This window comes from Giraffa tippelskirchi, chromosome 12, assembly GCF_054371585.1.
Source record: "Giraffa tippelskirchi isolate mGirTip1 chromosome 12, T2T-mGirTip1v1.2.pri, whole genome shotgun sequence".
NCBI lineage: Eukaryota > Metazoa > Chordata > Mammalia > Artiodactyla > Giraffidae > Giraffa > Giraffa tippelskirchi.
Window position 1 is genome coordinate 96,831,934 of NC_137286.1, and position 25,354 is coordinate 96,857,287.

Below are 25,354 nucleotides of genomic sequence, written 5' to 3' on the forward strand. Positions count from 1 at the left end.
ATAAGACTTAAGAGACAAGTGTTTAGGTACAGCCTCCAAAGTAAAATCAGTTATTTGAGCAGTATTACCATGAATCTACACACATTTTAAATATATTCGAGTGTTTGTATTTTGCCATTACTTTTTTTTCTCTTAATTTTGTTACTCATTGTTCATGTTTCATTATGTCCTTCTTAATGCCCCTCTTCTATTTTCCATTATGGACAATTAGTTACAGCAAAAATGTTTGTGGAAAAGATGTTTACAGCAAAGAAACTTGTGGCAAAAATACCTGGAGCCGTCCCCGTCAGTAACTGGACTGTGCAGAAGAAACAAGAACTGGCTCCTTCGGGTTGCTGGTGCCCCAAACCCTTGCAGATGGTCAAGCCAAGCAGCTCAAGTTTCAGCGAATTATAGACCATCATTAGGACTCTATTTCATGTTCTTAGATGCTCTAGGCCCTTACATGAGGTGACACTGATTTCTTAAACTTGTATGACAACATAATGAATGCATGTAAGTGAAGTGTCCAATGAAATGTGGAACAGTCAGTGAATTCTTTGCATATTTTATTTTTCTTTTTTTGATTTCCAACTCACACACATCTGGCATATTTTACATCTTTGCAATAAAACATGGTTACAATAGCTTAAGGAATTTATATATCCAAAATATTTCACCATGATCTCAAGATGAAATGAACTTGTCTTCCAGATGTACATTATCTTCCCAATTCTAAGCTACAAACTCAAGATATTGCTTACAGCCTGGTGATGAATAACTTAATCATTACGCTGATTTCCCAGAATTTTAGAATCTCATAAATACAAACAACAATGAAGAAGGAATTCAGTGCTAAAACTTACTAGTACAAGGTGGATAACAAATAAGTAATCACATCAATAAATAATGATATGTTTCTGGTGCAAAGTGCCAATACAAAGAACCCATTATCTTGTTTTATCTTTTTAAATAAATGACTGCAAGTGAGTGTAAGTTCTGAGAAAATTACATTCCTGTAACATGCCTCATAGCCCTACCGACACAATATGTACATCTATGACGATACGGTCACCAAATATACAAAGAAGAAACATGAATAAAGTGTATATACCCCTGGGTGTATAACTTGATCAGTACAATGTATGGAAAATCATTTGATAGCGTCATTTTATATCATAAAAGATGAAATGCCTTAGGCTAAGAATGTGGCTTTAGGTGAGAATTTCACAAGAACCTAAAAGAATAACTTCAGTTATTGTTATAATAAAGTCTGACTTATTTATTAAAGAAACTAAGCTATTCAAGAACCAAAGAGAGAGAAAAATAAAAAACAGCAAAAAAAAAAAAATTAGCATCAGATCTCCTCCCCTAATGTACACACGGTAAGCCAGCAGGATGAGTCTGGAAGAGTTGTCCAGGAGTTGGGAAGTCATCACTAAGGAACTAACGATCGGGATTCCTATTTATACAATAAAACCAAGACCTCATCCCTAAGCCCCCTTTCTGCTGTGTCTTCAAATTATGAAGGGTAGGGCTGAATTTTTTTTGTATAAAGTACCAAAAAATGGCAAATAATGGCTTAGTATCCAAATGCTTTATGAGCAATTTTCACGTAGAGGGATGGAATTCAGATTAAAAAGTGCAAACTATATTTTGGTGAAAATGTGAAAAATTATTGATTGAGCCCAAATTCAATCCTTTCATACAAACTGTGTCCTTGGACAGATCTTACTATTTCCTACTGTCAGTGCACCTGTTCCATCAAGACATTGGGATTAAAGAACATGCAAGTTGTAACTCCACAATAAAATTAAGAAACGTTTTGTTCTTTATACAAGGTTTTACTTTTACAAAAGTATCCCTTTAAATAAGATGCATCTGATGTACAAAGTATCAAACGTGGTTTGTTTTTTTTTTTTCTTCTCAGCTTGAAAAGAGGCTGGAAATGGGATGCAGGTTCCGTTCAAAGCTTAAACTTTGTAACAACTGGACACAAGGTTCCTCAGAATTGTCAGAAGTCTCTTGTGACACGTCCTACCACCTTTTCTCAATAAACAACAATATATGAAATAATTACCAAAACATCTCCTAATTCATATAATTTACATGATATAAGCTTGCCTGGTAGCAGCTGGTGTTCAGTCGTGAAAAAACACACAAAGTAAAATGGCTGCTGACTACAATGTACAGCTATTGCTGGGTGTGATGGAATGTACAAACGGAGGTCGATGTAGACGAGTTTTTTTTCCACCAGAGATATTGCCTTTCCATGCAGCACTTGTGCTCTCAGCTTTAACTTGGCTTTTGGTTCTTCATTTGTCTTCAGTATCTGTTCTGATGCTCATAATGCCACCGATTAAAATCTATATTAAAAGCTACAATGCTACCAGAAGCCATGCCAGTGATCAGAGTCCTGGAAAAGCAGAGACAGTAGTTAAGAAAGACACAAAATTACTGACATGGTTCTACTTTACACTAAACAATAGCATGATCTCAAAGTTCACCAAGTTTTTGTTTTTTGTGCCGTGAGACAGGATTAAAATTTATTCTTGGTTCTCTTGAGAGAAGTTGACTCAATCCAACAAACACCTGGACTGCTGGACCGAATGTTATCAACTGGATCCCGCAGCTCTTCAGATAAACACCTTTCTGAGGACAGCATCTTCACTGTATGTTTATCTGTCAGTTTGTAACTCATGTGCATGTACTACTGTTTGAACATATCAGGGGCATTATAAAACATCAAGAATAACTGAAATTAGTGATGAGCTTGAAAAAGAAACAGAAACTTGATTAGTATCTTTCCTCACTCCTCCCGGGAGATGCTTACACAAATGCAGCTTTGCCTGTGCGCTCTCATCTCCTCTCTACCCATACGTGAGGATGAGTATCTCACAAAGCCTTTCCTGCCCTCCGCATCCCTCGAGAAGAGCTAATCACTTCCTTTTCCTGTTCCTATGCTCCTGACTCCCTCACATATATTTACTATGATTATTGGAGCTCTTTGGGATTAGTAGTCTTGTTTTATATCCTCCAGACTGTGCAGTCCTTAATATATGATGGTGGCAGCAAATGTTTGCAACATGAATACATGAATGGATAAGAATACAGGGGGAATCTTGAAATACTTAAGAGCACAAATTATTTCAAATACTTTAGAAATATGAATCTATATACAAATAATTACACAGTAAACCACTCCCGTTTTTCACGAATATGGACTATGCATTTTCGAATACTCTGCTTAAATTTTCTTAAAAAAAAAGGTTGAGCTGCAGATCAAATATCCCTTCCCCAAACTAACTTAAATTTTATTGCTTTTCTTGATGACTTCAGTATCATTTTACTATAGTGTGAAGATACTTTAAGTTTATCATGTAAATCTTAATATTCATACTATTTTAAAACCAATACTCATAAAGAATACATATACACATAGTTGAAATGAGTTGCTTAATAAAGTTTTCTTATTTCTGTTAGATATATAGCAAAAATGAGAAATTATTTACCATATTAAGATTATATAGTTTTAATTTATTTTTTAAATTTAGAAAATTAGGCTTTACATTCCAAATATTCATTTCACTTTATAATAAATGCAAAGGCAAATTTTAGGAAATAACAAAATTCTGTTGCAAACTGAGGAATAACAGAAAACTATATTACTTTGTTAATATTCTTATTGATTCTTTCCAAGTAAAGATTATAGTATCTTAGGGCAATACATAAAATACCACAAAATAACATAAATGAGAGATGTGTGACTAAGCAAATGGGAGGTAGAGACTGTTTCAAGTAACCAGTGCCTTGTATTTGTAAAACAGAGGGCAGCTGTAGTCTGCACTTTGCATTTGGCTGTATTTAGCTAGACCTATGCCTCAAGCCAAGATTCTGCTAAAAAAATGTGTCTTTCACATTATGGAAGCCAGGCAGGCCTGTCTGAGACCAGGTAAGGATCTGAGAACAGAGAAGTTCGTGGGGATAACTCTACGTCTTGGGCAGTGTCTAGATGAGTCTGTTTTTCTCCAGACTCATTTCTTTCTTTTTTCCCTTTATTCTCTTCCTGTTTCCTTCTTACCAGAATCCTTTCCTAAAGTACTTACTCCTCAATCTGCCCTTTTCAACAACACTCTTTCTTCCATCTGGATGCTGGAGTATTTTTCATTGTATGTTTCACCCTTGGTAAAATCTAAAGAACTTTCAATGACAACTCTTGAGTGATTACATTTCTCCCTGACATGGCTCACCTCTGGTCATGGGATAAGTCCATTGCTCTAATGCCAGCATCACAGCCAGGGTAAATGTACAGCTGCTTGAAGTCACAGGCCTGCCAGACCTCCACCACACCATTGTCCCCTCCGGTCACCAGGTTCTGCCCATCGCTACTCAGGAGAATGGCCTTCAGACAAGGTAGAAAAGCAACTATTTCTTTCAGTGTTTCCAAAATGGCCAGTGGATACTACTGAAAGGCACTTACCACAGGTCCCTTGTCATTATCATCTACTTTTAGCCATTTGTCCAAGTTTTCTAAAGTCTAACCCATAGACTTCCCAATGTGGAATTCATCAAAGTAAGTCTTACACAAAGGATCCTTTAAAACCAATTTAGGTTATAAAGTAACAGAGTTCCAAAAAGAATATTACCAATCTAGTCCAGAAAGAACTTGAGAATTAAGCAACATGATGTTTGTTAAGTTCTGAATACTAACAATGTCAAGACTTTTTAGAACAAATCACAGAACACATTTCAAAATTGTTTTTAATAATGATAAACCAGAAATTCTAATTCTTTTCTGAGCGATGGGCAATTCAGTATGTAATTTTGGTACAGGGTTAGAAAGATAAGTTCTTATGACAATAAACTCACTTTTAAGGTCAGGAGAGTGCAGTGTAGGAACATATTTTTGTCAGGGGAGTTTAAGAAAAATCTCAAGGGTCTAGTGAGGGAGTGAGTGAAAGTCGCTCAGTCCTGTCCAACTCTTTGCGACCCCATGGACTATACTGTCCCTGAAATTCTTCAGGCCAGAACACTGGAGTGGGTAGCCTTTCCCTTCTCCAGGGGACCTTCCCAACCCAGGGACTGAACCCAGGTCTCCCTCATTGCAGGTGGATTCTTTCCCAGCTGAGCCACAAGGGAAGCCCAAGAATATTGGAGTGGGTAGTCTACCCTTTCTCCAGTGGGTCTTCCTGACCCAGGAATTGAACTGGGGTCTCCTGCATTGCAGGCAGCTTCTTTACCAAGCTATCAGGGAAGCCCCCCTTAAGGGTCTAACTTCTAATCAAACAACAGCTGTCATCTTCAAAGTCTAATTCACTGAGTTAACTACTTGAGATTAAATGAACCCTGGCTTTGTTCAAAGCATCATCAATGTGAATTTGTATGTTTCTATAAACCAGTACACATTTACCTGGATACCCGAGAATTTCTACTACGAGTCACTGAATGCAAAATAGTCAATCTTTAACCTCTTGGCTCAGTCTCTAGTTAGACTGAACATGCAGATTTACCCGTGTTGAATCGTTGATCTCCATTTGAGCCAAAAGTTTTCCATTGATGCTGAAATTGCTGAATCGCCCTCGTTCATAGTAGATGATACAGTGGCCTTCACTGGAAACAGAAATCAAGCGTGGAAACAAGCAGTTTTCTGGTCCTTCAAGGGCTCTGAGCAAATCTCCAGTGATTGTGTGGACGAGGCAAGGGCCCTCTGCAGAGTAGGGAACAGCAACGGCAAGTCATATCACTCTCACAAACCCGCAATTGGTACCTGAATATACACTCAGGTTTGTAGGAAGAGGTAGAAAAGAAAACTATGCTGGCAAGAACCAAGCACTGATGTTAGATATCAACAGACAACTATTATGTGACATACACACGTGTCTTCCAAACTTTTCATCTAGGTAAATATTTGCTCTTTTCCTTCATGGGATAATATTCATTAAAACAGGATACAGTCCATACATTACATGAGAATAAAAGAGACTGTATGTCCCAGAAGTGTTCTCTTCATATGTGTTTAGAAAAATTTTCTTTAGAAAGTTTGGGAGAATTATCGAAACAATTGCTAAATTTCTTTAGTATCATCAAAATTTTAACATTGTGCCACATAAAAATACAATGTGCCACATAAAAAAATCAATATATCTTTTCTATAGTCTATATATAAAATGTAAAAGGCAAAATTGAGAAAATTAATCAAGTAATTCAGACTGTAGGAACATTGTTTCAAATAAATGAAGAATGATGCAAGAACATAAAAGTAGTATGGGGAATGATTTATTTTGCTTCCACTGCTTATTACCCTCCCCACCCCCCGCCCCACCGCCTCAGGCAGAAATAGCGCTGAGATAAAATATTCACTAGCCAAATTCATAAAAATAATTGGTTAATATAGTTTGGTACTACCTATCCCCCATATCCTTTAGAAATACTCCATAAAACTGTGTATGAATTTATTCCTATTTTTCAATCAATTGCTTTCAGTAGACATATATTTTTCAAAACAAGTGATATTATGAGGCTATACCCAAATTTTTTCCTGATTACTAAAGTAACAGACGTGCATTCCAGAAAATATGAAGAGTTAGAGAGAAAAATAGCAATCACTTGTAATATAAACCATCATCTACAGAAAGTCACTGTTTTTTCCCTATGTGTATTATGTGTCTTGTGTTTTCCTTTCCTTTTTTTTGCTTTATAGAATAGAATGATATTACACGTATTATTACTAAAACAGACGTTAAAAGACACTTATTGAAAATACCTTTTGTATTCCTCCCTGGGTTATTTGCTCTTAAATACAAAAGCAAAGTGTCCCTACATTCAGACATCATATCCTTTATGTATAAAGCAGTCAGAATAAGGTCCTAGAAACAAAACCTGATCATCTCATCATCTTGCTAAAAACCTTCAATGGTTTCCTACTACACTCAAAACAAACAGAAATTGCAAATCCTTGTGCCTCGGGTCTCCCGCCTCTTTAGCCTTCTGACTCCTTTCCTCTGTGGTGTCCTCACCACACTCAGCCCCTCTGGTTTTCCTTCAGTTTCTCTTAAGCATCAGGCTCCTTCCTGCCCCAGAGCCTTCCATGGAGAATTGGTATCTGAGCCAGAATTAGAATCGAAGTTTCCTGACTTCTCCCGAAGCAGTACTTCTTCCATTAAAAGCCAAAAGAACTAAGTCATCGTATTTCCTCTCCCACCTACCCAACGTTTGAGAAGAAAGGACTAGCGGAGGGAGGTGGACCCAGGGCTATGTCTGGTGAACTGCCTGAGCCCCAGTGATCCCCTGGATCACGGCTCTCTCCCCCTTGGCTTCTGAATGTGATTTGTAATGACTGCATCAGATGCGTGTGCTGCAGTTTGATTTACCAGTGTTCTGGCTAGAATGCTGGTGACCACAAAGTACTTCATAAAATTTTACATCTATCTTATATTAGTAATAGCAAATATTAATAAAACTAAACAGCTGCAAAGAACCTAGGGATTGCATTTGTCTACGGAGAGCCTCCTCAAGGAAATAAATCATAAATCATGGTTAACTTGTGAAAACAGTACACTTTTTAAAGACCTAAAATGAAAGAAATGTCTTCTGACCTTTAGCACCACTGATAACAAGTCCAAGTTCTGCACAGACAGAAACGCAGACAACTTCATGGTCATGGCCTGTGAGGACAGCTCTTGGGGCAGGATAGTCACCTGGAAGGGAACAACGGCAGTGAGTGTCTACAGACCAGTAGCAGGAATGAAGTGCTCCATCATTAAATTGAACACTTAAAAATAACAATCATTAATGTTTAGTATGGGCATTTACTATTAATAGCTGTGTGACCACGAGGCAGTTACTTAACCTCTCTGCTTTTTCCTCATCTGCAAAATGGGGAAACCTACTGTGCCTACTACACAGGAAGCTTTTGTTGTTGTTCAGTCGCTCAGTCAGGTCCTACTCTTTGCAACCCCATGGACTGCAGCATGCAAGGCTTCCCTGTCTTTCACTGTCTCTCAGAGCTTGCTCAAACTCATGTCCATTGAGTCGGCGATGCCATCCAACCATCTCATCCTCTGTTGCCCCCTTCTCCTGCCTTCAATCTTTCCCAACATCAGGGTCTTTTCTAATGAGTTGACTCTACGCATTGTGGCCAAAGTATTGGAGCTTCGGCTTCAGCATCAGTCCTTCCAATGAATATTCAGGGCTGATTTCCTTTAGGATTGACTGGTTGGATCTCCTTGTAGTCCAAGGGACTCTCAAGAGTCTTCTCCAGCACCAGAGTTTGAAAGCATTAATTCTTTATGGCTCAGCTCTCGCATCCATACATGACTACTGGAAGAACCATAGCTTTGACTCAGGATGCTTAGATGACGGCTAAGTCAACAAATGTGACGTACTAATAACATCATGATAATGGTGAGAAATACTTTTTTTTCCTTCCTGATTACTGTTAAGAAATAGAAATCAAGCTTGCCAAGACATTTACATGGGGAATGTCATTTAATTATGACAGCATTCATAGGAGGTAGGTACAGTTATTGTTTCTATTTTACAGAACTCCAAAGCTTTGAAAGGTTGTTCAACTTACACAGGTTCATACAGGAGCAAGGGTTGCAACTGAACCCAGAGCTAGGCAATTTTGCAACCCTTGCTCTTACCCCTTTAAAAATGTTCCTTAAGATCTTCAACAAAACAGGCTGTAGTGCTTTGATTTTTTTGGAGAAGGGAACGGAAAGTAGTAAAGGAAAGAAGAGACAATCAGATGATCATCTTAATTCTCCATCTGACTTTATTGGTGCGATCCTAGCCAAGAAAGTGCAGCTGAATTATCTGCATCAGCATTCTGACTGCCAAGTGCTTTGCCCTCTGTACTGACTGCATGCCTTCTAAGTAACAGGTCTTCTAAGCGGGTTAGGAGTTGGGAGTATAAAAAAGACATAAGTTATAACCTGGAATTGCTTAGAACACATCAAACAACCATGGCACATCTTTCACAGATTGACCACTGGAGGCACTCAACAATGACAAGTGTGAAGAACAAACGTGGGTGCACAGAGTGAAACGGGATTAAAAAAAAAAGAAAAAAGAAAGAAAATATCCACAAATGAAAGGAGAGAAAAGCAGAATATTGGTGAATAAACTGCATGCATGCATGCAAGACTGTGAGAAGGACCAGCAAAGTTCAGAGGGCTTCTTGATCAGTGATGTCTTGCTAGGAAAGTCATTTGGAGAAGCCACTTTTGAGATGGAAATGAGGGATTGCTACAGTCTTGGTGCAAAAGTGTGGAGGAAAAGGAAACAACAGAAATTCAGAGAGGAATTTTGGAAGGTGCATTGAGTATGCTGCTATCCTGGGTACAGTCTAGAGTGGCTGCTTTGGTACATGGGAAAAGAAAGCCAACGTCAGCTGTACAGGGCAGGGTATGAGGACCCAACAGACTCTGAAGTGAAACTCTGTTGAAGGCAGGGTGATCAGAAAGAGGGACATGAAATGCTTATTAACAATACCTTTTGGATCTGGACTATTCATGTCAGATCCAACAAATGTTTATCAGTGCCTTGTAATATCCAACTATTTCCACTTTTCATTAATAATATCACACTTATTAATGCCTTATATTGCCTCTTTAATTATTAAATAGTTCCAGCAGACTTGTATGATTTTGGTATTTATCTTGGATGTATTGTTCAGTTGATTCTACAATATAATTTCAGCAAAGAGAAAGTATTATACATAAATAAGCCTTTGTGCATATATAAAAATATCATTATTTCATGTTAAGTTGTCAGTATCACTGACTATTACTTTTTTCTGCTTGAGAAGTCATGTTGTAACTTGGCCGTGTGACTGCAACTCTTCCAGACTTCTTGGTATTTATCAAATTATGGTCTGTGTATCCTGGGATCTGTGGCTATTTTCTTGAGACTGAAAAGTTCTATGAAAAATTTTAAATTTCAGATTTGCACTTTGATGAGACTCTAAATTTTTAACCAGTTGTAAAGATGAAATCTCTCTTCACCATCAAAAATATATGCTGTGGCAATTAAAAGTTGAAATGCACTTAAAGATTAAGATGAGCTAATTAAGTCAATGTTTCTCAAACTAGATTCAAGGGGTCCAAGAACACATTCCTTAGAGTCAGAGATTTTTGGGGCGTTAGTAATAATTTTGTACTTTGTAAAAGGGGTCAGTGTATTAGTTAAGTTTAAGGAATATTATTGTAGACTTTTTTTTATTGATAATTAAAAAATTCAAGTTGACAACTTCCATAAAACTATGTGTATTTTCATTTGCTTTTAGAATTAAAAATATTAATTATATATTAAATATTTATAGCATATATATAATATATATATATTACATATATAAAGTTAACAGAATAAAATGAATTACCTTGTACTCACCCCCAGCTTAAAAATACAGAACATTACCAGTGACTTTAACGTCCCCTTTCTCATACCTTAGAGAATATTAAGACTTTTAAGACAGTTCTGTATTTTTCTCCTCTGTTCACTCTGCTTCATCTGGTTGTTGAGTCTGTGATCTTTCCTTTATGCTGCCTGAGATCCTGCATGCTAGCCTGTTTTTCTCTGTGAACTCATACTTTTTCCTGGATCAGGCTGAACACCCCCTCCATCTCGTCTCTCAGAGAGACATCCTATGCTTCCTGGGCTGCGATCCCCAGCTCTCACTGTGAAGGAGGCAGTGGAGGAAGTGAATGTCCTAGAGCTGGAGCTTGTGCCCACCTCCTGGGTCAGCCCCTCCCCTGGCAATCCAGCCCTGGGCAGTGCTCTGATTCCCTGCCCCACGTGGCAGGAGAGAAGGCTTCAACAGGTCATGCATGGAAAATTCTGCGAAGAAAGTGCATAATGAAAGTGCCCTACCCAGCAAGGCACTCAATACTCTTTCCCTCTGCCAATGTCTCCTCCTCAGTCCCACTGGTCTTCTGTCTCCCCAGGAGCTGCTCACTGTTTTCTGTGAGTTTCCTCACATCCATCAGCTTCCATTTTGTGTTAGAGACATTTCGTACCTAGATGGCGAGTGGGAGGGGAAGCTAAAAGCCCATGTTAGTCTGTCATTTGATTCTAAATTTATGCCTCAAAGATGCCCTAAGTTCCCTGGCAAAATGAGGATTAATTACTGACAAGATTTTATGTGTAATATTATCCTTAATTTTTCTAAGTGATTATTTTATGTTGGAGAGACTGACAAATTAAACATCTTGCAACTATATATTTAATAAAATTTTGAGACGAGTGCTCAGGGCTGGTGCAATTGGATGACCCAGAGGGATGGGATGGGGAGGGAGGTGGGAGGGGAGTTCAGGATGGGGAACACATGTAAACCCATGGCTGACTCATATCAATGTATGGCAAAAACCACTACAATATTGTAAAGTAATTAGCCTCCAACTAAAATAAATAAATTAATAAAAAAACATAAAAAAATAAAAAAAGGGAGAAAAAATTTATATAGTTTTATAAACCTTTCTCCTATATGCCACAGAAAAAGTAAAACACAATCTAGTTCTATTCTAGGAAATTTTAAAAATGTATAAAAATAGTAAACATATTCCTTAAGTATGTAATACATTTTATATGAGGAAATAAGTTTTTCCAAGGCTTACCTCTGATTTAGAAATTTGAAAATGTTTTATTACATTTTATTCATTACAATTCATTTATTCATTACAATTTCCCCAGGTCATTTGAGTAAACTGCGAAACTTAACTATTAGAAGGTTTGGTAGGGCCCCTGAGAAGCATGGTTTCCTGCTTTCAACTACAGAAGAGTAAATAACATGTTATTCCAGGGTTCTGGGTTGGAGACTCTGCAGCGGTGGCAGGAGTGCGGGGTAAACATATTCCCTATATTTCATCTCACTGCCAGGGACAGAAGTCACCAACCCGGACAATCATTCACAATCCTAGAAATATTCCGTCAGTGTCACATCACAATTGATGGATGTAGCTGAGGGTCAAAGGGCGCCGCACAGAGGGAGGTGCAGGTGAGACCTCTCCTCTGAGGACCAGAGCACCACTGCCCTCCTCCTAGAGTCACTTTCTCAGGAGAAGAGCTTTCTGTGTGATGGAATTACTATGAATGAAAAAAAAAAAAAGGCCGACTTTGAGATTCCTCATAGGCAAGTATTTGGAAAGAGCAAATATACCAGGCTTACAATAAACAGATTCCATCTCATTTTTATCACAAGTCATTTCAATATTTTTTAAATGGATGATGAAAAAAGTACAAAGGTATCCGATGCTGCTATCCACATAGAACTGACAAGAGAGCCTTTCAGCATGATAGGCTGTGGCTTTCAGAGAAGTGATCAAAGTAAAGATTACTCATGGTTCTTATTATTTTAAGCCTCATTTATGGGACTACTAATATGCAGGAGAAGCTTGGGTTCTTCTAAATTAGAGCTAAACAAAAACAGCAGAGATTTTCTATGATCCTCAGTGTGGCTCTGCTAGAGTCAGAAAATGAACCTCCTGATGATATATGACATTCAGATTTTATCCCTGGCCTTTGTGGGGTCATTGCAGAATCACTGCAGAAAGTATTTTCAGTCGTGTTTATACCTATATAAAAATGATGGATTTTTGACCTGAGTTTCCAGAGTAAGAGATTTCAAAGGGTGCAGTATTTTCATCAGTGCTGTCTGATTTCAAGATTTATTTCGAAAAAAAAAAATTATGCTAGACATCATTTGCTGAGGTAGCTCAGATCTTAGTAGTGAGGAGTCCCTTCTTGAGATACTGTGTCCTCGGCCACCTGAGGGCTTGCTGCAGAGGTTTGTGGCCCAAGTACTATAAACACCTGGGCCTGCATTTCCCACAGGTCACAAGGTAACCCACATAAAAACATTCCATGGGATGGAAAGAGTCCCATGATATGGTTTCATTTTATCACGCACTCATGGAGCAGTTGAAAAAAATGGACGATAGATAAAAACCTATCTAGTCATTAAGTCTAAGTTATTCTTTTTCTTCTTCAGAGAGGGCACTGACCACATTTTCCCCTGAGCATTGCTGTTTCAGGGCAGATGTCTATCCTTGACGTCCTGGGCCTTCAGGACTACGATCTAGGTCACAGTACACAACTGTGCTACCATCCTCTTCCCCAAATAATCAACAGTATCATCTGCCTGCCTTTCCCAAGGAGGTACGATTCTGCATGAGATCCCACTGGTACAGATCCAAGACACCTGGATCACAAGAGCACATCAGTCACTCTGTTTGTTAGATTGTTTCTGGCTCAAGACAAAGACTCTTGCAGCCTCAGTTCTTTAAAGGGGGGAAGGAAAAGCAGAAGCTGAGTGGCAAGCAGTCCCCTTCTTAGTCAAGAACCCTATGAAGTCTCCTAATGTTGGGCTGAGGGGATGGGAGGAGGTCTCCTGCAGAATGGGCCCTGTACTAGGGGCGCTACATTATGGACATTGTCTTTTGGCCCCCAGAAAGCCCTACAAGGTAAGAATTATTACACATGTAACTACACCTCCTCTCAAAGTTAATGAGAAGAAGTTTAACATTTACTAAACCCTAGTTAAGATTCCATGCTCTAATACATATCTATTAGATATATTATATATATACTATATATATATATAATCTTCAGGTTATTCTTTGTCCAAGCTTTCTTCACCCCCTGTAGAACCACTGGTTAGTGGTGGCTGTGGAGCTGGGTACGAGGATGGTCATTTGAAAAGAAGGCTAGATGCACACAAAGCAAGGGATGTGATTTGGCAGATGTTTAGTGACAGGCTGGAGCTGGCAGGAGTGTCAGTGTCCAGAGCTGAGGCTTACACAATGGGAGCCCAGGGAAAAGATGTGTGCACAGCTGGAGTCTCCTTTTCAATGGGCTTCTCCTTTCATAGTTTGTTTTGCATAATGCTCAAACGTGAGCTAAAGGCTTGTTTTTCAAAAGTGAAATTGAAAAATCACAATAACAAGCTCTTACACATATGACTCAAAGTGTATTCGTAGATTTGATTTGCAAAGATGAACAGTAAATTCTCTTTCAAAGTTTCCTGCTGCTATGATTAAAAAAAAAAGTCAACCAGCTCCCTATCCAGCACCTTGTATCTGGTATAGACATTAAAACCACACACTTTACAAGCAGACTGGATTTGGAGCCGAGGCCCTGATGTGTTTTAAGTGTCTGCTGAAGAGACAATGTTGACTTGCCCCTCTTGTGACTATCTCGTTGGAAGCTACAGCATGTAATGAGAAATGTCAAGTCCCAAGATCAATGAAATTTGGGGCTCCAGGGATTCAACAGGAATAGCATTGATCCTTTTAAAGAACACCAGTCAGAGATGGGCTGTAATATATTGTAGAGAAGGGCTCAGGAGGATAAGCGGCCAAGTCCAAGATACCTGCCTGACAAAAAATTCAATCAGCTTTGAGCACAGATTGCCTGCTCCACTCGCCTTCCTTTCAGGCGGTCGCCTGCTTCCAATTAAAGTGCGCAAATTAATTTTTATCACTTTCAAATTAGTTTCACAATTTGTGTAAGAGTCTGCTTCAGATCAAAGCATGTGTCCCTCACATCTCTGCAATTCTGTTATCTTGACAGGCACCTATTTATATCTACAGGAAAATTGTCAATGTTCGGAGTTGCAAGTTTGAAAGAGTAGCAGTGAATATTAGCCTGCAATATATTAATAAAGCCAGTATAATTAATTAAACTGGAACCTAGGCCAGGTAACCTTTACGTGTTTCTTTTATGGTCTGAAACTCTGTAATCATTTGCTTACACATTTCCATTGTTTTTGTGGCAAATTCATTAAAACTGTAAAGACAATTAGAAAAAGATTTATTTATGAGATGTCCAAGTTAGTCATTAACTATACGTATTTGACACAATGAAGCCATTAACTCTTTCAAACTTACCTAAAAAAATGCCGAAACACTATTTTTTCCCCTCTATGACACCAATAGAGCTATCCATTAAAAAATAATAATGACAATGTAAAAGAAGCATACATCTATTAAAGCGCTTGTGTTTATCTTGAGGAAGTTTTAGTGATGTGCACATAAGGTGAGTAAATGAATCCTATCACATTATGGTGTTGTGCTGGATAAATATGATTCAGCCTTTGACATACAAAGCGAATTTAAAATCCACAGAAAGACCAAGTCCTGAATTCTAACAGCTACTGGGATATTACATTTCATGCAGGGACTTCCCTCTTCAAGTCTAGGTTAATATATACAACCCTTGAAACCTAAGGGCATTGTGTCACACACTTTAATATGAATTTAGATGTAACTAGCTTTTTGGTCTTGTGAAGCAATGCATTATGAGATAGAAAGCACATATAGCCTGATTCTCTGACCTGTGAATTGGTAGCTAGAATAAACTGAAACTGGAAAAAAAAAATAAGCTTTTTCCTTTCATATTGTGAGTTTTCTGATGGCAAGTACCCATGGCTGATCCCTGATGTGACAGTCGATTCAGTGTGTGCTTTGACTGCCTCTGCAAACGGTGAATTGACCAACATACACGGTCTCTCTAGGCATGCCTATATGAGCTGCGAGGTTGCCTTTGCTAACAGATTAAGTCAGTCACAAATCAGTCAAGTCAATCAACTACTAAAAATGACTGTCATTTTTTACTATCATGATTTTTACTATCCATGTGGCAAAAAGCTGAAATCAGTCTTTATATAATCATCCATTCGTGCCTAAGATATAACATTAAACATTTTGTAGATACGAGTACTTAGGAAACTAAATATTATCTGATAGCAATTCATGATTCATGCAGTACTCAGTACACTTGATAATTCCAAGCAGGAGAAGCAGTTTTGTGACTCTTATAGTCTATATAGATTGTAATATAGACTTTTGGGTGAACCCCAGAAAGTCAGAGACTTTGACTGCCCAGCCCTGCCAGCTGCTAAGACAGTACCAGGACATAGCACATGTTCAGTACATGCTTGCTACTTGGCCAATACTTTAGCAACTCATCCTGTTTAATCTAGAAGAGCATTTCTTCTCTTTTATGTTAAGGATAACAAATACAATGGAACCACACTATATATGCTCACAATAAATGTCTAGGAAAGTCTTGGCAGGGTGGGTTTTATGAAAGTCCTTTAGGTTTATAATGATGGTGACAGTTTTTAATCAAAAAATATATATCCTCAAAAATGGAGACGATACTGTATGGGTAATATTATGCAATAATTTGTTAGGGATAATCCTGTCTTTATTTAAAGCTTAAATAAAATGCTACATTTTAACAAATCTATCAGTCACAGTTTTGTTCTTAAGAATTAACATAAACATTCCTATTACACAGCTCCTACCATAGGAACTTTGAATGCTCTAAATAATACTACATTTCACTCCTCTTGCTAAGTGATGGAGCAAAGATACAATCAATTGTTAACCATCATTTAGAAGATAATTAGAAAATAAAGTAGTTAACAGATAATTACTATAATTTAACATTTTTTTATCTCATAGCAGGACATTATATTATCTTCTCTACTACCAGATGGTAGTTTTTAAGAAATGAATTCTTTTTGGAAACATCATTTTCATCATTTCTGAGCTTCATTTTGAAGATGTTAATTAACTGGATTTAAAACACTATTCTGCTCCTTTATAAAGTTTTCTATCTAATAACTTCTAATTTGTGTCAATAATAGATGGAATATACCACACAGCTCTGGTGCTCAATTCAACTTCTCTTGTAATGAATGCTACACTAGTCTCAAAAAAGGAAGTTTGGAAATATGTAAAAATACATTTAGACAAAATACATGTGATAACGTACCATGATTAAGAATAATAAAGGATAATAATAAAATAAAATAGATCAAATATATTTTACACATACACACACAACAAAAGAATCCTGTTAAAAACAAAGCTCTTTTTTTTTTTTTTTTTTTAGGGATACAGTTTTAAAAAGAGTAAATAACTTATTAGCAGTTAGAGTATGATGTTCTGTATACTGTAGAATTGGTGGCTGGTTAGTTGCTCTGGTTGGAAATCAAGCAACACTGAATATGTGTTTTCCTCAAACCAATATCTCATCTTAGTTCACATCTTGGAGCAGAGGCTAAAATGTATAATTACACATACTTTCTCTTATTCAGTATCTACACTCAGAGACACAACTTCATAATACACTCTTAGTTTCTTCATCTACTTTTCTTCACCTCTAGCTATGAGTGACAAGAATAAATCACCGGGTCATCTAAATCATCTGGTCATTCATTCTCTCACTACCTTCATATACATATGAAGATTTCCATGCCCAGCTCTCTCACAGTTATACCTCGGTCTCCTGTACATTTCTTTTTTCTCTTCAGTATTTCAGTGGCAGGTACATAGTATTCCTGGGAAATTCTTAGCTCTGTTTCATCATAAATATTCCCAAACTCATGTTTTCAGAGTATTGTTAAAATTGTGACCAATGAATGAATTATAATTGGAATAACCCTAGTTTAGGTACTCACCATTATTAACAGTTTACTGAAATCATTCTCTATTTTATGGGAGATACAAGCTTGGTAGTTAAAAGCAGTAATTATTTCTAGGAAATCTGTTAGCTAGTTCCTCAGTCATTTAACAGTATTTATTGAAAATCTATAATGTGTGCAACTATGCCAGGAATCAGAACCTTCAGATGCAAAGAGAGGGTCTCATGGTGTGCTTCAGAGCTTCCTCAGAACAACAGTTCACAGGAATTATAGCTGCTCTTTCATGAGCAAAAGGCTCCTCGGAAAACGTGTTTGAGAAACCACGTGCGTGTGTGTGTGCTCAGTCGTGTGAGACTCTTCGCAACCCCATGGACTGTAGTCAAGTCCATGGACTGTAGTCCACCCCATGGAGTGTAGTCAACCCCATGGACTGTAGTCCACCAGGATCCTCTGTCCATGGGATTCTCCAGGCAAGAATACAGGAGTGGGGTTGCTATTTCCTTCTCCAGGGGAATCTTCCCAACTCAAGGATCACACCTGTGTCTCCTGCGTTGGATTCTTTACCACTGCACCAGCTGGGAAGCCCTTGAGAAACTCTGGTTTATGTAAACATCAACAGACGTTATTTGTGTTGAGGCTTTCAGAGCTTACATAGAGAATAGGAGTATATATGCTGTTTTCTAAAATTTATTTTACTCCAGAGTACCTCATTTTTTCCCTATAGAATATTTTTGGGAGCACTGTTGAATAAAAAACACTCAGGAGTCACCCTAAACAAAGAAATCATCTTATTCAGCTTTTGCCCCCGCCTCATGCCTAACCTGAGGGGGTACTCAATCATCGTCAAATAAATAAACAGAGATACTTACTATACACCTGGTAGAAAGCAGTAAGTGTCCTCAGGAGGCACAAATAAAGTGTATGGAATTTCAGAAAAGGGAGAGAATACATTCAGCTGAGAGAAATCACAGGAAGTTGAAAGGACCAGGTGACATGGAAGGAAATTCCGAAAGGATGGGGACATTTGGAGACTGAGGAAGGGCAGCTGGGCAGAGGGTCACTGCAAGGGGATCTGGGAGTTTCCTCAGGCTGAAGGTTACAGTGGTTGCTCTCTTTTTACACTTTGAATACAGCTGTATTCCAATAAAGAATACAGCTATATTTCAATGCTGTTTAAGCTTTTGTATTTTAAGATACTTACAACCCCAGCAAAAGTTATTAGGGAAATTAAAGAAATTTATAGTCTGATGGGACAATTCCAGACCAATACTTACTGCTGTTCGGGTTGTCCCCTATGATGTGGTGTCGCCCGCTCCAGTACCAGAGCAGTAGGGTGGCATCGCGAGACCCAGACACGATGTAGCAGTCCCCACCAATGTACGACTCAGACCTGGCCAAGCACGTCACCACGTCCCAGTGGCCAAATACAATCTGAGTTAGCTTCCCTGCAACACAGAAACGGCAGGTCGAATCCAATGGCTATTTTTCTTTAAACGGTAGTAAGCTTAACTTTATTTTACTAGATTTGTGGAAAGTGACTCTATAGACCTGCAAACTTACAAGGTAATTCAAATCTAGCTACAGATTTAGGTTCTTGAATCCCTTCTGAAAAAAATGATACAAGAACGTCACTTTGTTTTTTTTTTTTAAGGAAAGAACTTATAAAATAACACAATCATGATTCCACACCCCCTGACCCAGGCTAGGCCAGACTAAGGGGAGCTTTAAGGCCTTTTACTGGATTTGATTTGAGGGAGGGAGACACTAGTCCCTTTTGTCCCATGAACTCAGGGCTCAACTCACACTAAAGTTCAGAATGGATGAAATTAGAAGCAGTCAGTTACTAACAATGTGGACATTTAATTGGAATCTTGGAATCAAGATGAAGGCGCCTACATTAAGAAGTATCACTTCATATGAAGCTTTAGGTGAAACAACAGGCATTCTGATGAGGATAAGGTATCTCATAGTTCAGTTTACCTGTTTCTGTAGAATAAACTCTGAAGCTCTTATCCCAGAATCCACAGATAAGAATATAGCGATTATCTGCCGTGACCACAAAACAATGTGCGTTGATTTGTATGCTCTGGTCAACAAGGTCTGTGATCTGCCGTTTATTCACACCAGAGTTATTGGCTAAACATAAAACAGATACAGGAATTTAAAGAGAGATTCCACAAAGAGTTTCACCAAGCACTTAACAGAAGGAATACTTTTATGCTTCATTTATCTAGAAATGGGTTCTAATGCTATATGATTAAGATTTTAGCATTTCCCCATGAGGAATATAAACTCTTTTGTAGCAGTGATTATTTATGAATCATATTATATATTAAAAAAATTGTTGGAAATTTAAGTAGTTCTTCCACTGATATGAGGAATTCAGGATGGGAATTTACAACATAATAAAAATATTTATATGCACTTAATTCAATAGATATTCACCCTGCACAAGTTCATTATTGCCCAACAAGTTCAATAATAATAAGGAATAAATATTGCATGAAGTATGTTACATAAGGAAAAAATGTCTTCATATTTGCCCCCATCTGTCATTTTCTGATGGCCTTTATGATTCATGGGAAAAGAAGAAAGTAGAGATTTGTGCGAGGGGTGTTGTTATGTAGGTGGCCCCTCAGGGAGCTTTAGGTCAGCAGCTTTAAAGACCTGGATTGTCAACAAACAGAAGCCTTTCCAGAATGGGCTGGCAGGGGAGGAGGGGAATGAGAAAAGATGGGAGAGGGTCTGGGGAAGAAAGAGACAGGCAGAGAGTCATGGGCAGCACTGGGACTGAATCTGAATAAAGTCAGGAACTCAGAGACGCCCTGTGATTTCCCCAGTGCCTGTCTGCATGCCAGCCTGTCCCTTACTCCACACTGTCCTTTCAGGGCAAATCCCTGGGCTGAATTCTTAAACAGAAAATGCAGATGTAGAAGATCACCGTCACTTCCTAACACCAATTAAATCTAAGTGTTACTATTTGTGGACACTGACTAACACTATAATAATAATTACTAGAGAAGGCAAAAAGTAAAAAAAAATAATTTAAAAAATAGCAAAGGAAAAGAAAATCAAAGGTCTGAGTCACTTAAAAACGATATAATTGGCGCCTGATTAATTAGAATACAGCTATTAATCTTCCATGGTTACCCTCTAGCTGTACGTGAAACTGTTGCTATCTTTTTAGCAGAGAAACAGCTAGAAGGTAGACTCCACTTGAAAAATATTCCTTGTCCTAAGTATATATTCTCCTAGAGAAATGTAAGTGCTATTCTGTGTAGGAGTATAGGTAACTATCCTAAATGGCTGCCTTGCATCTTATTTCTGGGTTCAAAGATGAAGGCTGAATTAATCTAAGGAAAAAATACCATAAATTGTTTATGGCTTTATAATTTTTCATACCACATTCGATTTTTTTCTTATTTAGCTCTCATATGATCCCATGAGGACAGGTGGAACGAACATTATTAGGAACCATCTTATAGACATGAAACTGAGGCCGGGAAAGATTAAGGAGCTTGTTCTGCATCACACAGCTAATAAATGTGTATGTGATTATTTAAAAATACTTTGAATACTGCTGCAAATAGTTACAGCTCCTGAGTTTGCAATTCATATGAAATCTTAAATTAAAAAAAAAATGCTTAGGTCTATTGAATAGAGATTTCCAGAAAAGTTATTCTTTAGTATCAACTTTCTTAATAGCTTTGAGTCCTTATATATTTGAAATAATATAAAGTTGTTAAAGAAGAGTTGTGGCTGAAAGAAAGCACAGTTGGGAATTATATGCCTTGTTTAGAATCAACCTAAATGACCTCTGGAAATACCAAGAAAATACCACAAATCATTATTTTAATAAAAAATTCTTAGATGACATATTATGATTTGCACAGCTCCTTGATGGCCATTTGACATTATTTGTACATTAATCTGTGGCAGAAAAAGTATCATTCAACTGTCATTTGTGATAAATAACCACATAGGAACTGGTGGATAGGCAGCATTTATGAAAATGCATTTTTTGTTGTTAGCATACCAATTAGTGGATCCATTTCAATGGGAAGATGATGGGCTTGGTCCAAGGAGTAACCTGGAGCTCCTCTGAGGCCTAAAGATTAATTAAAAGAGAAAATGACCATAAAGTTCTCAGAACAGAGGAATTTCCTAATAAGCAGTGTTTTATAACAATAATACAAAATATATATTTTCTTAAAAATTATTTGGTAAATTACTGTAAGAATCATTCAGTCACACTACATGTTTTTGATGACAAATCTTAAAAAAGGCATTACAACAGGGACTGTTGGTTTCCACTTAAGATGGAGAAAGCTGGGAAGAGTGTTGTTATTCTAACAACAATAAAAGCTGGATAAAATAGAAGACTATAACATTTCTGGAATCCATCAGAGAGCTGAAATCTAAGAAAAGGTTATGTCTACATGTAGGAATGGGTGTGAGCCTGGGCCAACCTGGGCCAAGGCAGAGAGGAAGATGGGATTCCCACCCCTTCCAGCTTCTTTCAAAAGATGACAAGTCAACTGAAGGTATACAATTGAGCCACACCTAAAATCTTAACCTAAAAGCTACTTGCAGAGGATTAATATTTAGAGCTTGATTGAGTTCTTTAGTCATAATTTCTAACATGGGGTAACATATAAAACTTTAGAACAACTTAAAGAAAACAAAAATCAAATCTTTATAGCATTCTCTCAGTGCAAAATATTTCTAGAGGCTAAGACTCCTGTGAATAATAAAGCCAAATTTGGTTGGTCTGAAAGTTTATTCAGGCTTTTCTGTAAAGTATTATGAAAAAACCTGAACAAACTTTTTAGCCAACCCCAGATATTTTTAAGAGATGTCTTCTCCATATTTCTGAGTGAATGGAAGTCATTCTATTTCATGTTGAAAGTATTACCAATAACCATAAAACAGGGGTATTCAGAAATTCTTAGGAGATTAAGCTAAAAGTAATCTGGTTTTCCAGAGTAATGCAGAAGTCAGTAGAATTTAGATTCAAGTGAACATGGTGTGGCTCAGCCATTCAGACTTAGAGACAGTGGGGATCTTGAGGCTTCTAGGGAGATCATAAGTAATGAACTGGGCCAACTAAATCATTTAGTCACATCCACTGCTGTCCTGGCTGGATAAGTATCAATTTGTCAAATTTTCATGACAGAATTATATCACTTTAAGATGTACTGGCTGGAAACTTCAGGAATGAGTTTGGAGAAAACACACATGAAATAACTAAACAATTTAGACTTTGTCTTCTCTCGGACTCAAAGCTCCGCAAAAAGAGGGGTGCTATTTGCCTTGCCCACTGCTGCACTCCTAGTGCCCAGGACCACTTGACACAAAGTGGCCGTTCGGATGTTTCCTAAATGAGTTAACCAAGTGGGAGAAAAAAGATTTGAAACCACCTAGATTCAAATTTGTTTTTGTTTAGTATGGGATAAAATTTGTCTTTTTTTTTTCCTTGCAGGAGCAGGGTGGGAGGACCTGAATTATTTGTAGAACTGCTTCAACTTATCAAATACTTATTAGATACTGAACCATTAGGCAAGCATTCTGTGAGCTTCCCTGTGGCTCAGTGGGAAAGAATCTGCCTGTCAATACAGACACAAGGGTTCGATCCATGGGTCAGGAAGATCCCCTGGAGGAGGAAATGGCAACCCATTCCAGTGTTCTTGCCTGGGAAATCCCATGGACAGAGGAGCCTGGTGGATTACCATCTATGGGGTCACAAGAGTTGGACATGACTGAGTGACTAAAGAACAACAATAAGCATTGCGTGCGGCACTAGAACACAGCAGCAATGAAGGAGACAAACGAGTTATTTAGTGAGGTCTGGCAATTATTTATTCTGCTGCTTTCTGTAGCTCATTTGGCACACTCGCTAGCCCTCCGCACACTTACCTGAACCACAGCTTTTAAGACCCCGCTAGTAAGTGACTCCCTTAGGCCCACGTACCTACTGTGTTGTGCCATCGGTTCACGGCAAACAGCCTGCTGCAGGTCACCGTCACCACCGCAGGGATGGTCAGGTGGGGGAGTGTGTTGGCTGCCACGTGCGTCACTGGGGAGTTTGACGGAAACTTCAGCACCATGATCACATCCTGCTGCATCTGATCTTTAAACATAAGTGGACTCTGTGGAAGGAAACACTGTTGAATAGAAAGGGAGGAGAGCAAAGAAAACAAAAGGAATAACAGTTAGTGACAGCATGGGGGACAGTGAGATTAACACAGGCTAGCATGAGCACAGACAGGCAGTGGAGCAGTTGGCGCTCCGGTCTGTGAGGAGGGCACAGCCAAACGAGCAGGTCCCTTGCACAGTCGCTGGTTATTAATAACCAGCTGCAATTTAGGTGCTGCCACACAATGGAAGAGGGCTTCCCTGGTGGCTTGGATGGTAAAGACTCTGCCTGCAATGCAGGAGACCCAGGTTTGATCCCCGGGTCAGGAAGATCCCCTGGAGAAGGACATGGCAACCCACTCCAGTATTCTTGCCTGGAGAATCCCATGGACAGAGGAGCCTGGTGGACTCCAGTCCATGGGGTTGCAGAGTTGGACACGACTGAGTGACTAACACACTTCCAGATGATTTAAGACGTTAGCTTAGAGATATGTCCACATGATGCAGTGTAATTTTTCAGTGCAGTTACAACATCATTGTCATGGAAAGATCAGTCAAGCCAGCTGCCAGCACTGTTTATGTGAAATGCAAAGTGAATTGATGCTTTCATTTTTTACCTGGATGGTCTGGGGGCACGGCTACAGTCTAAATAATTAAAATATCAGACCCTCCCTTGTCCGTGCTCCATGTACACATTTCTGCTGTGTCTCTGATGACCGTGGTCTAGGCTCCTTCCCCTGCTCCATGGTGAGCTTCCTGAGAGACAACACTCTCTTTGCTTTTTTAATCTTTGTTTCTCAAACATCTAGTATATGACTTGATAGAAAGTAGACACTATTAGTACTACTAGTCAGTAGTATGCTGGTGGTAGTTTAGTCGCTAAGACGTATCTGACTCTTTGCCAACCATGGAATGTAGTCTGTAAGGCTCCTCTGTCCATGGGATTTCCCAGGCAAGAATACTGGAGTGGGTTGCAAGATACTATACACATTATTACATAAAAGACAGATAACAATGCTAGAAATAACCACTATTTAGCTTTCATGCATGTTTTCTAATTGTTCACTATTTTATATAGACGTGTGTGTGTGTGTGTGTGAATTCTCTGATACATAAACTTAAAAAGCTGCCTTTCTTTATAAACAGTTCCATGCCAATTTAGCCTCTAACAATTTCCGCTAGGAAAGTAATGAGTTCTGACTGGGCATTTCTCCAGGATAAATATTTTTTACTATTATTATTATTAAACAGAGAAAACCAACACGGGGATAAAACTCTTCCGCCAAAGCATTTCATAAAATAAAGTGTGAGAGAGATTCTCTTGGACAGTTTGTTAAAAATGCTTCCTCTCAGGTCTGCAGGCTCCATGTCTACGTTGTGCCTGGGTGTGGGGATGGGGGCAGCACGTGTGGTGAAAGCCTCTCTGCTTGGCTGCATGTGAGTACCCACCTCAAGCAGCAGAGTTCATTAGTGACTAAACAGTGAAACTGTTCAGCTGAGTTATTGTAGAGGAAAAGAAATGTTTTCAAACATACACGTTTATTTATGTTTCAGTAGGTGACGGACTATCAACCCTTCGAAGGTGTATAGGATGTATCGCCTCTGTACTGCCAATGCTTACTGTCATGCCTGGCACACAGAAGGGGCTCGATTCAAATGTGTAAAGTAGTTGACAGGATAAATGAAAGGTATGAATAATACTTCTATCACACAATAACAACTTGTACATTTGTTTACACATATATTATGGACTGTGTTCCAGGGCATTTTACTCCAGTATGAGGATATCTGGTCCCTTGACAATTATCT

The 25,354-nt window shown here is 38.4% G+C and overlaps 1 protein-coding gene across 8 annotated transcripts in view; it reads right to left on the bottom strand.

Moving 5' to 3' along the window:
• Positions 1-530: 530 nt before the first annotated feature.
• Positions 531-25,354, bottom strand: part of NBEA (neurobeachin) — a 650,396-nt gene continuing 625,572 nt past the window's right edge. For all 8 annotated transcript variants that reach the window (XM_081551831.1, XM_081551834.1, XM_081551833.1 and 5 more), the window contains 8 exons: positions 23,382-23,574; positions 21,447-21,518; positions 19,391-19,546; positions 18,685-18,855; positions 7,575-7,676; positions 5,490-5,686; positions 4,230-4,381; positions 531-2,395 (listed from right to left, as the gene is read on the bottom strand). In XM_081551831.1, the coding sequence (XP_081407957.1) occupies positions 2,305-2,395; positions 4,230-4,381; positions 5,490-5,686; positions 7,575-7,676; positions 18,685-18,855; positions 19,391-19,546; positions 21,447-21,518; positions 23,382-23,574 (1,134 nt within the window). In that variant the 3' untranslated portion in view covers positions 531-2,304. The remainder of the gene's footprint in view (positions 2,396-4,229; positions 4,382-5,489; positions 5,687-7,574; positions 7,677-18,684; positions 18,856-19,390; positions 19,547-21,446; positions 21,519-23,381; positions 23,575-25,354) is intronic.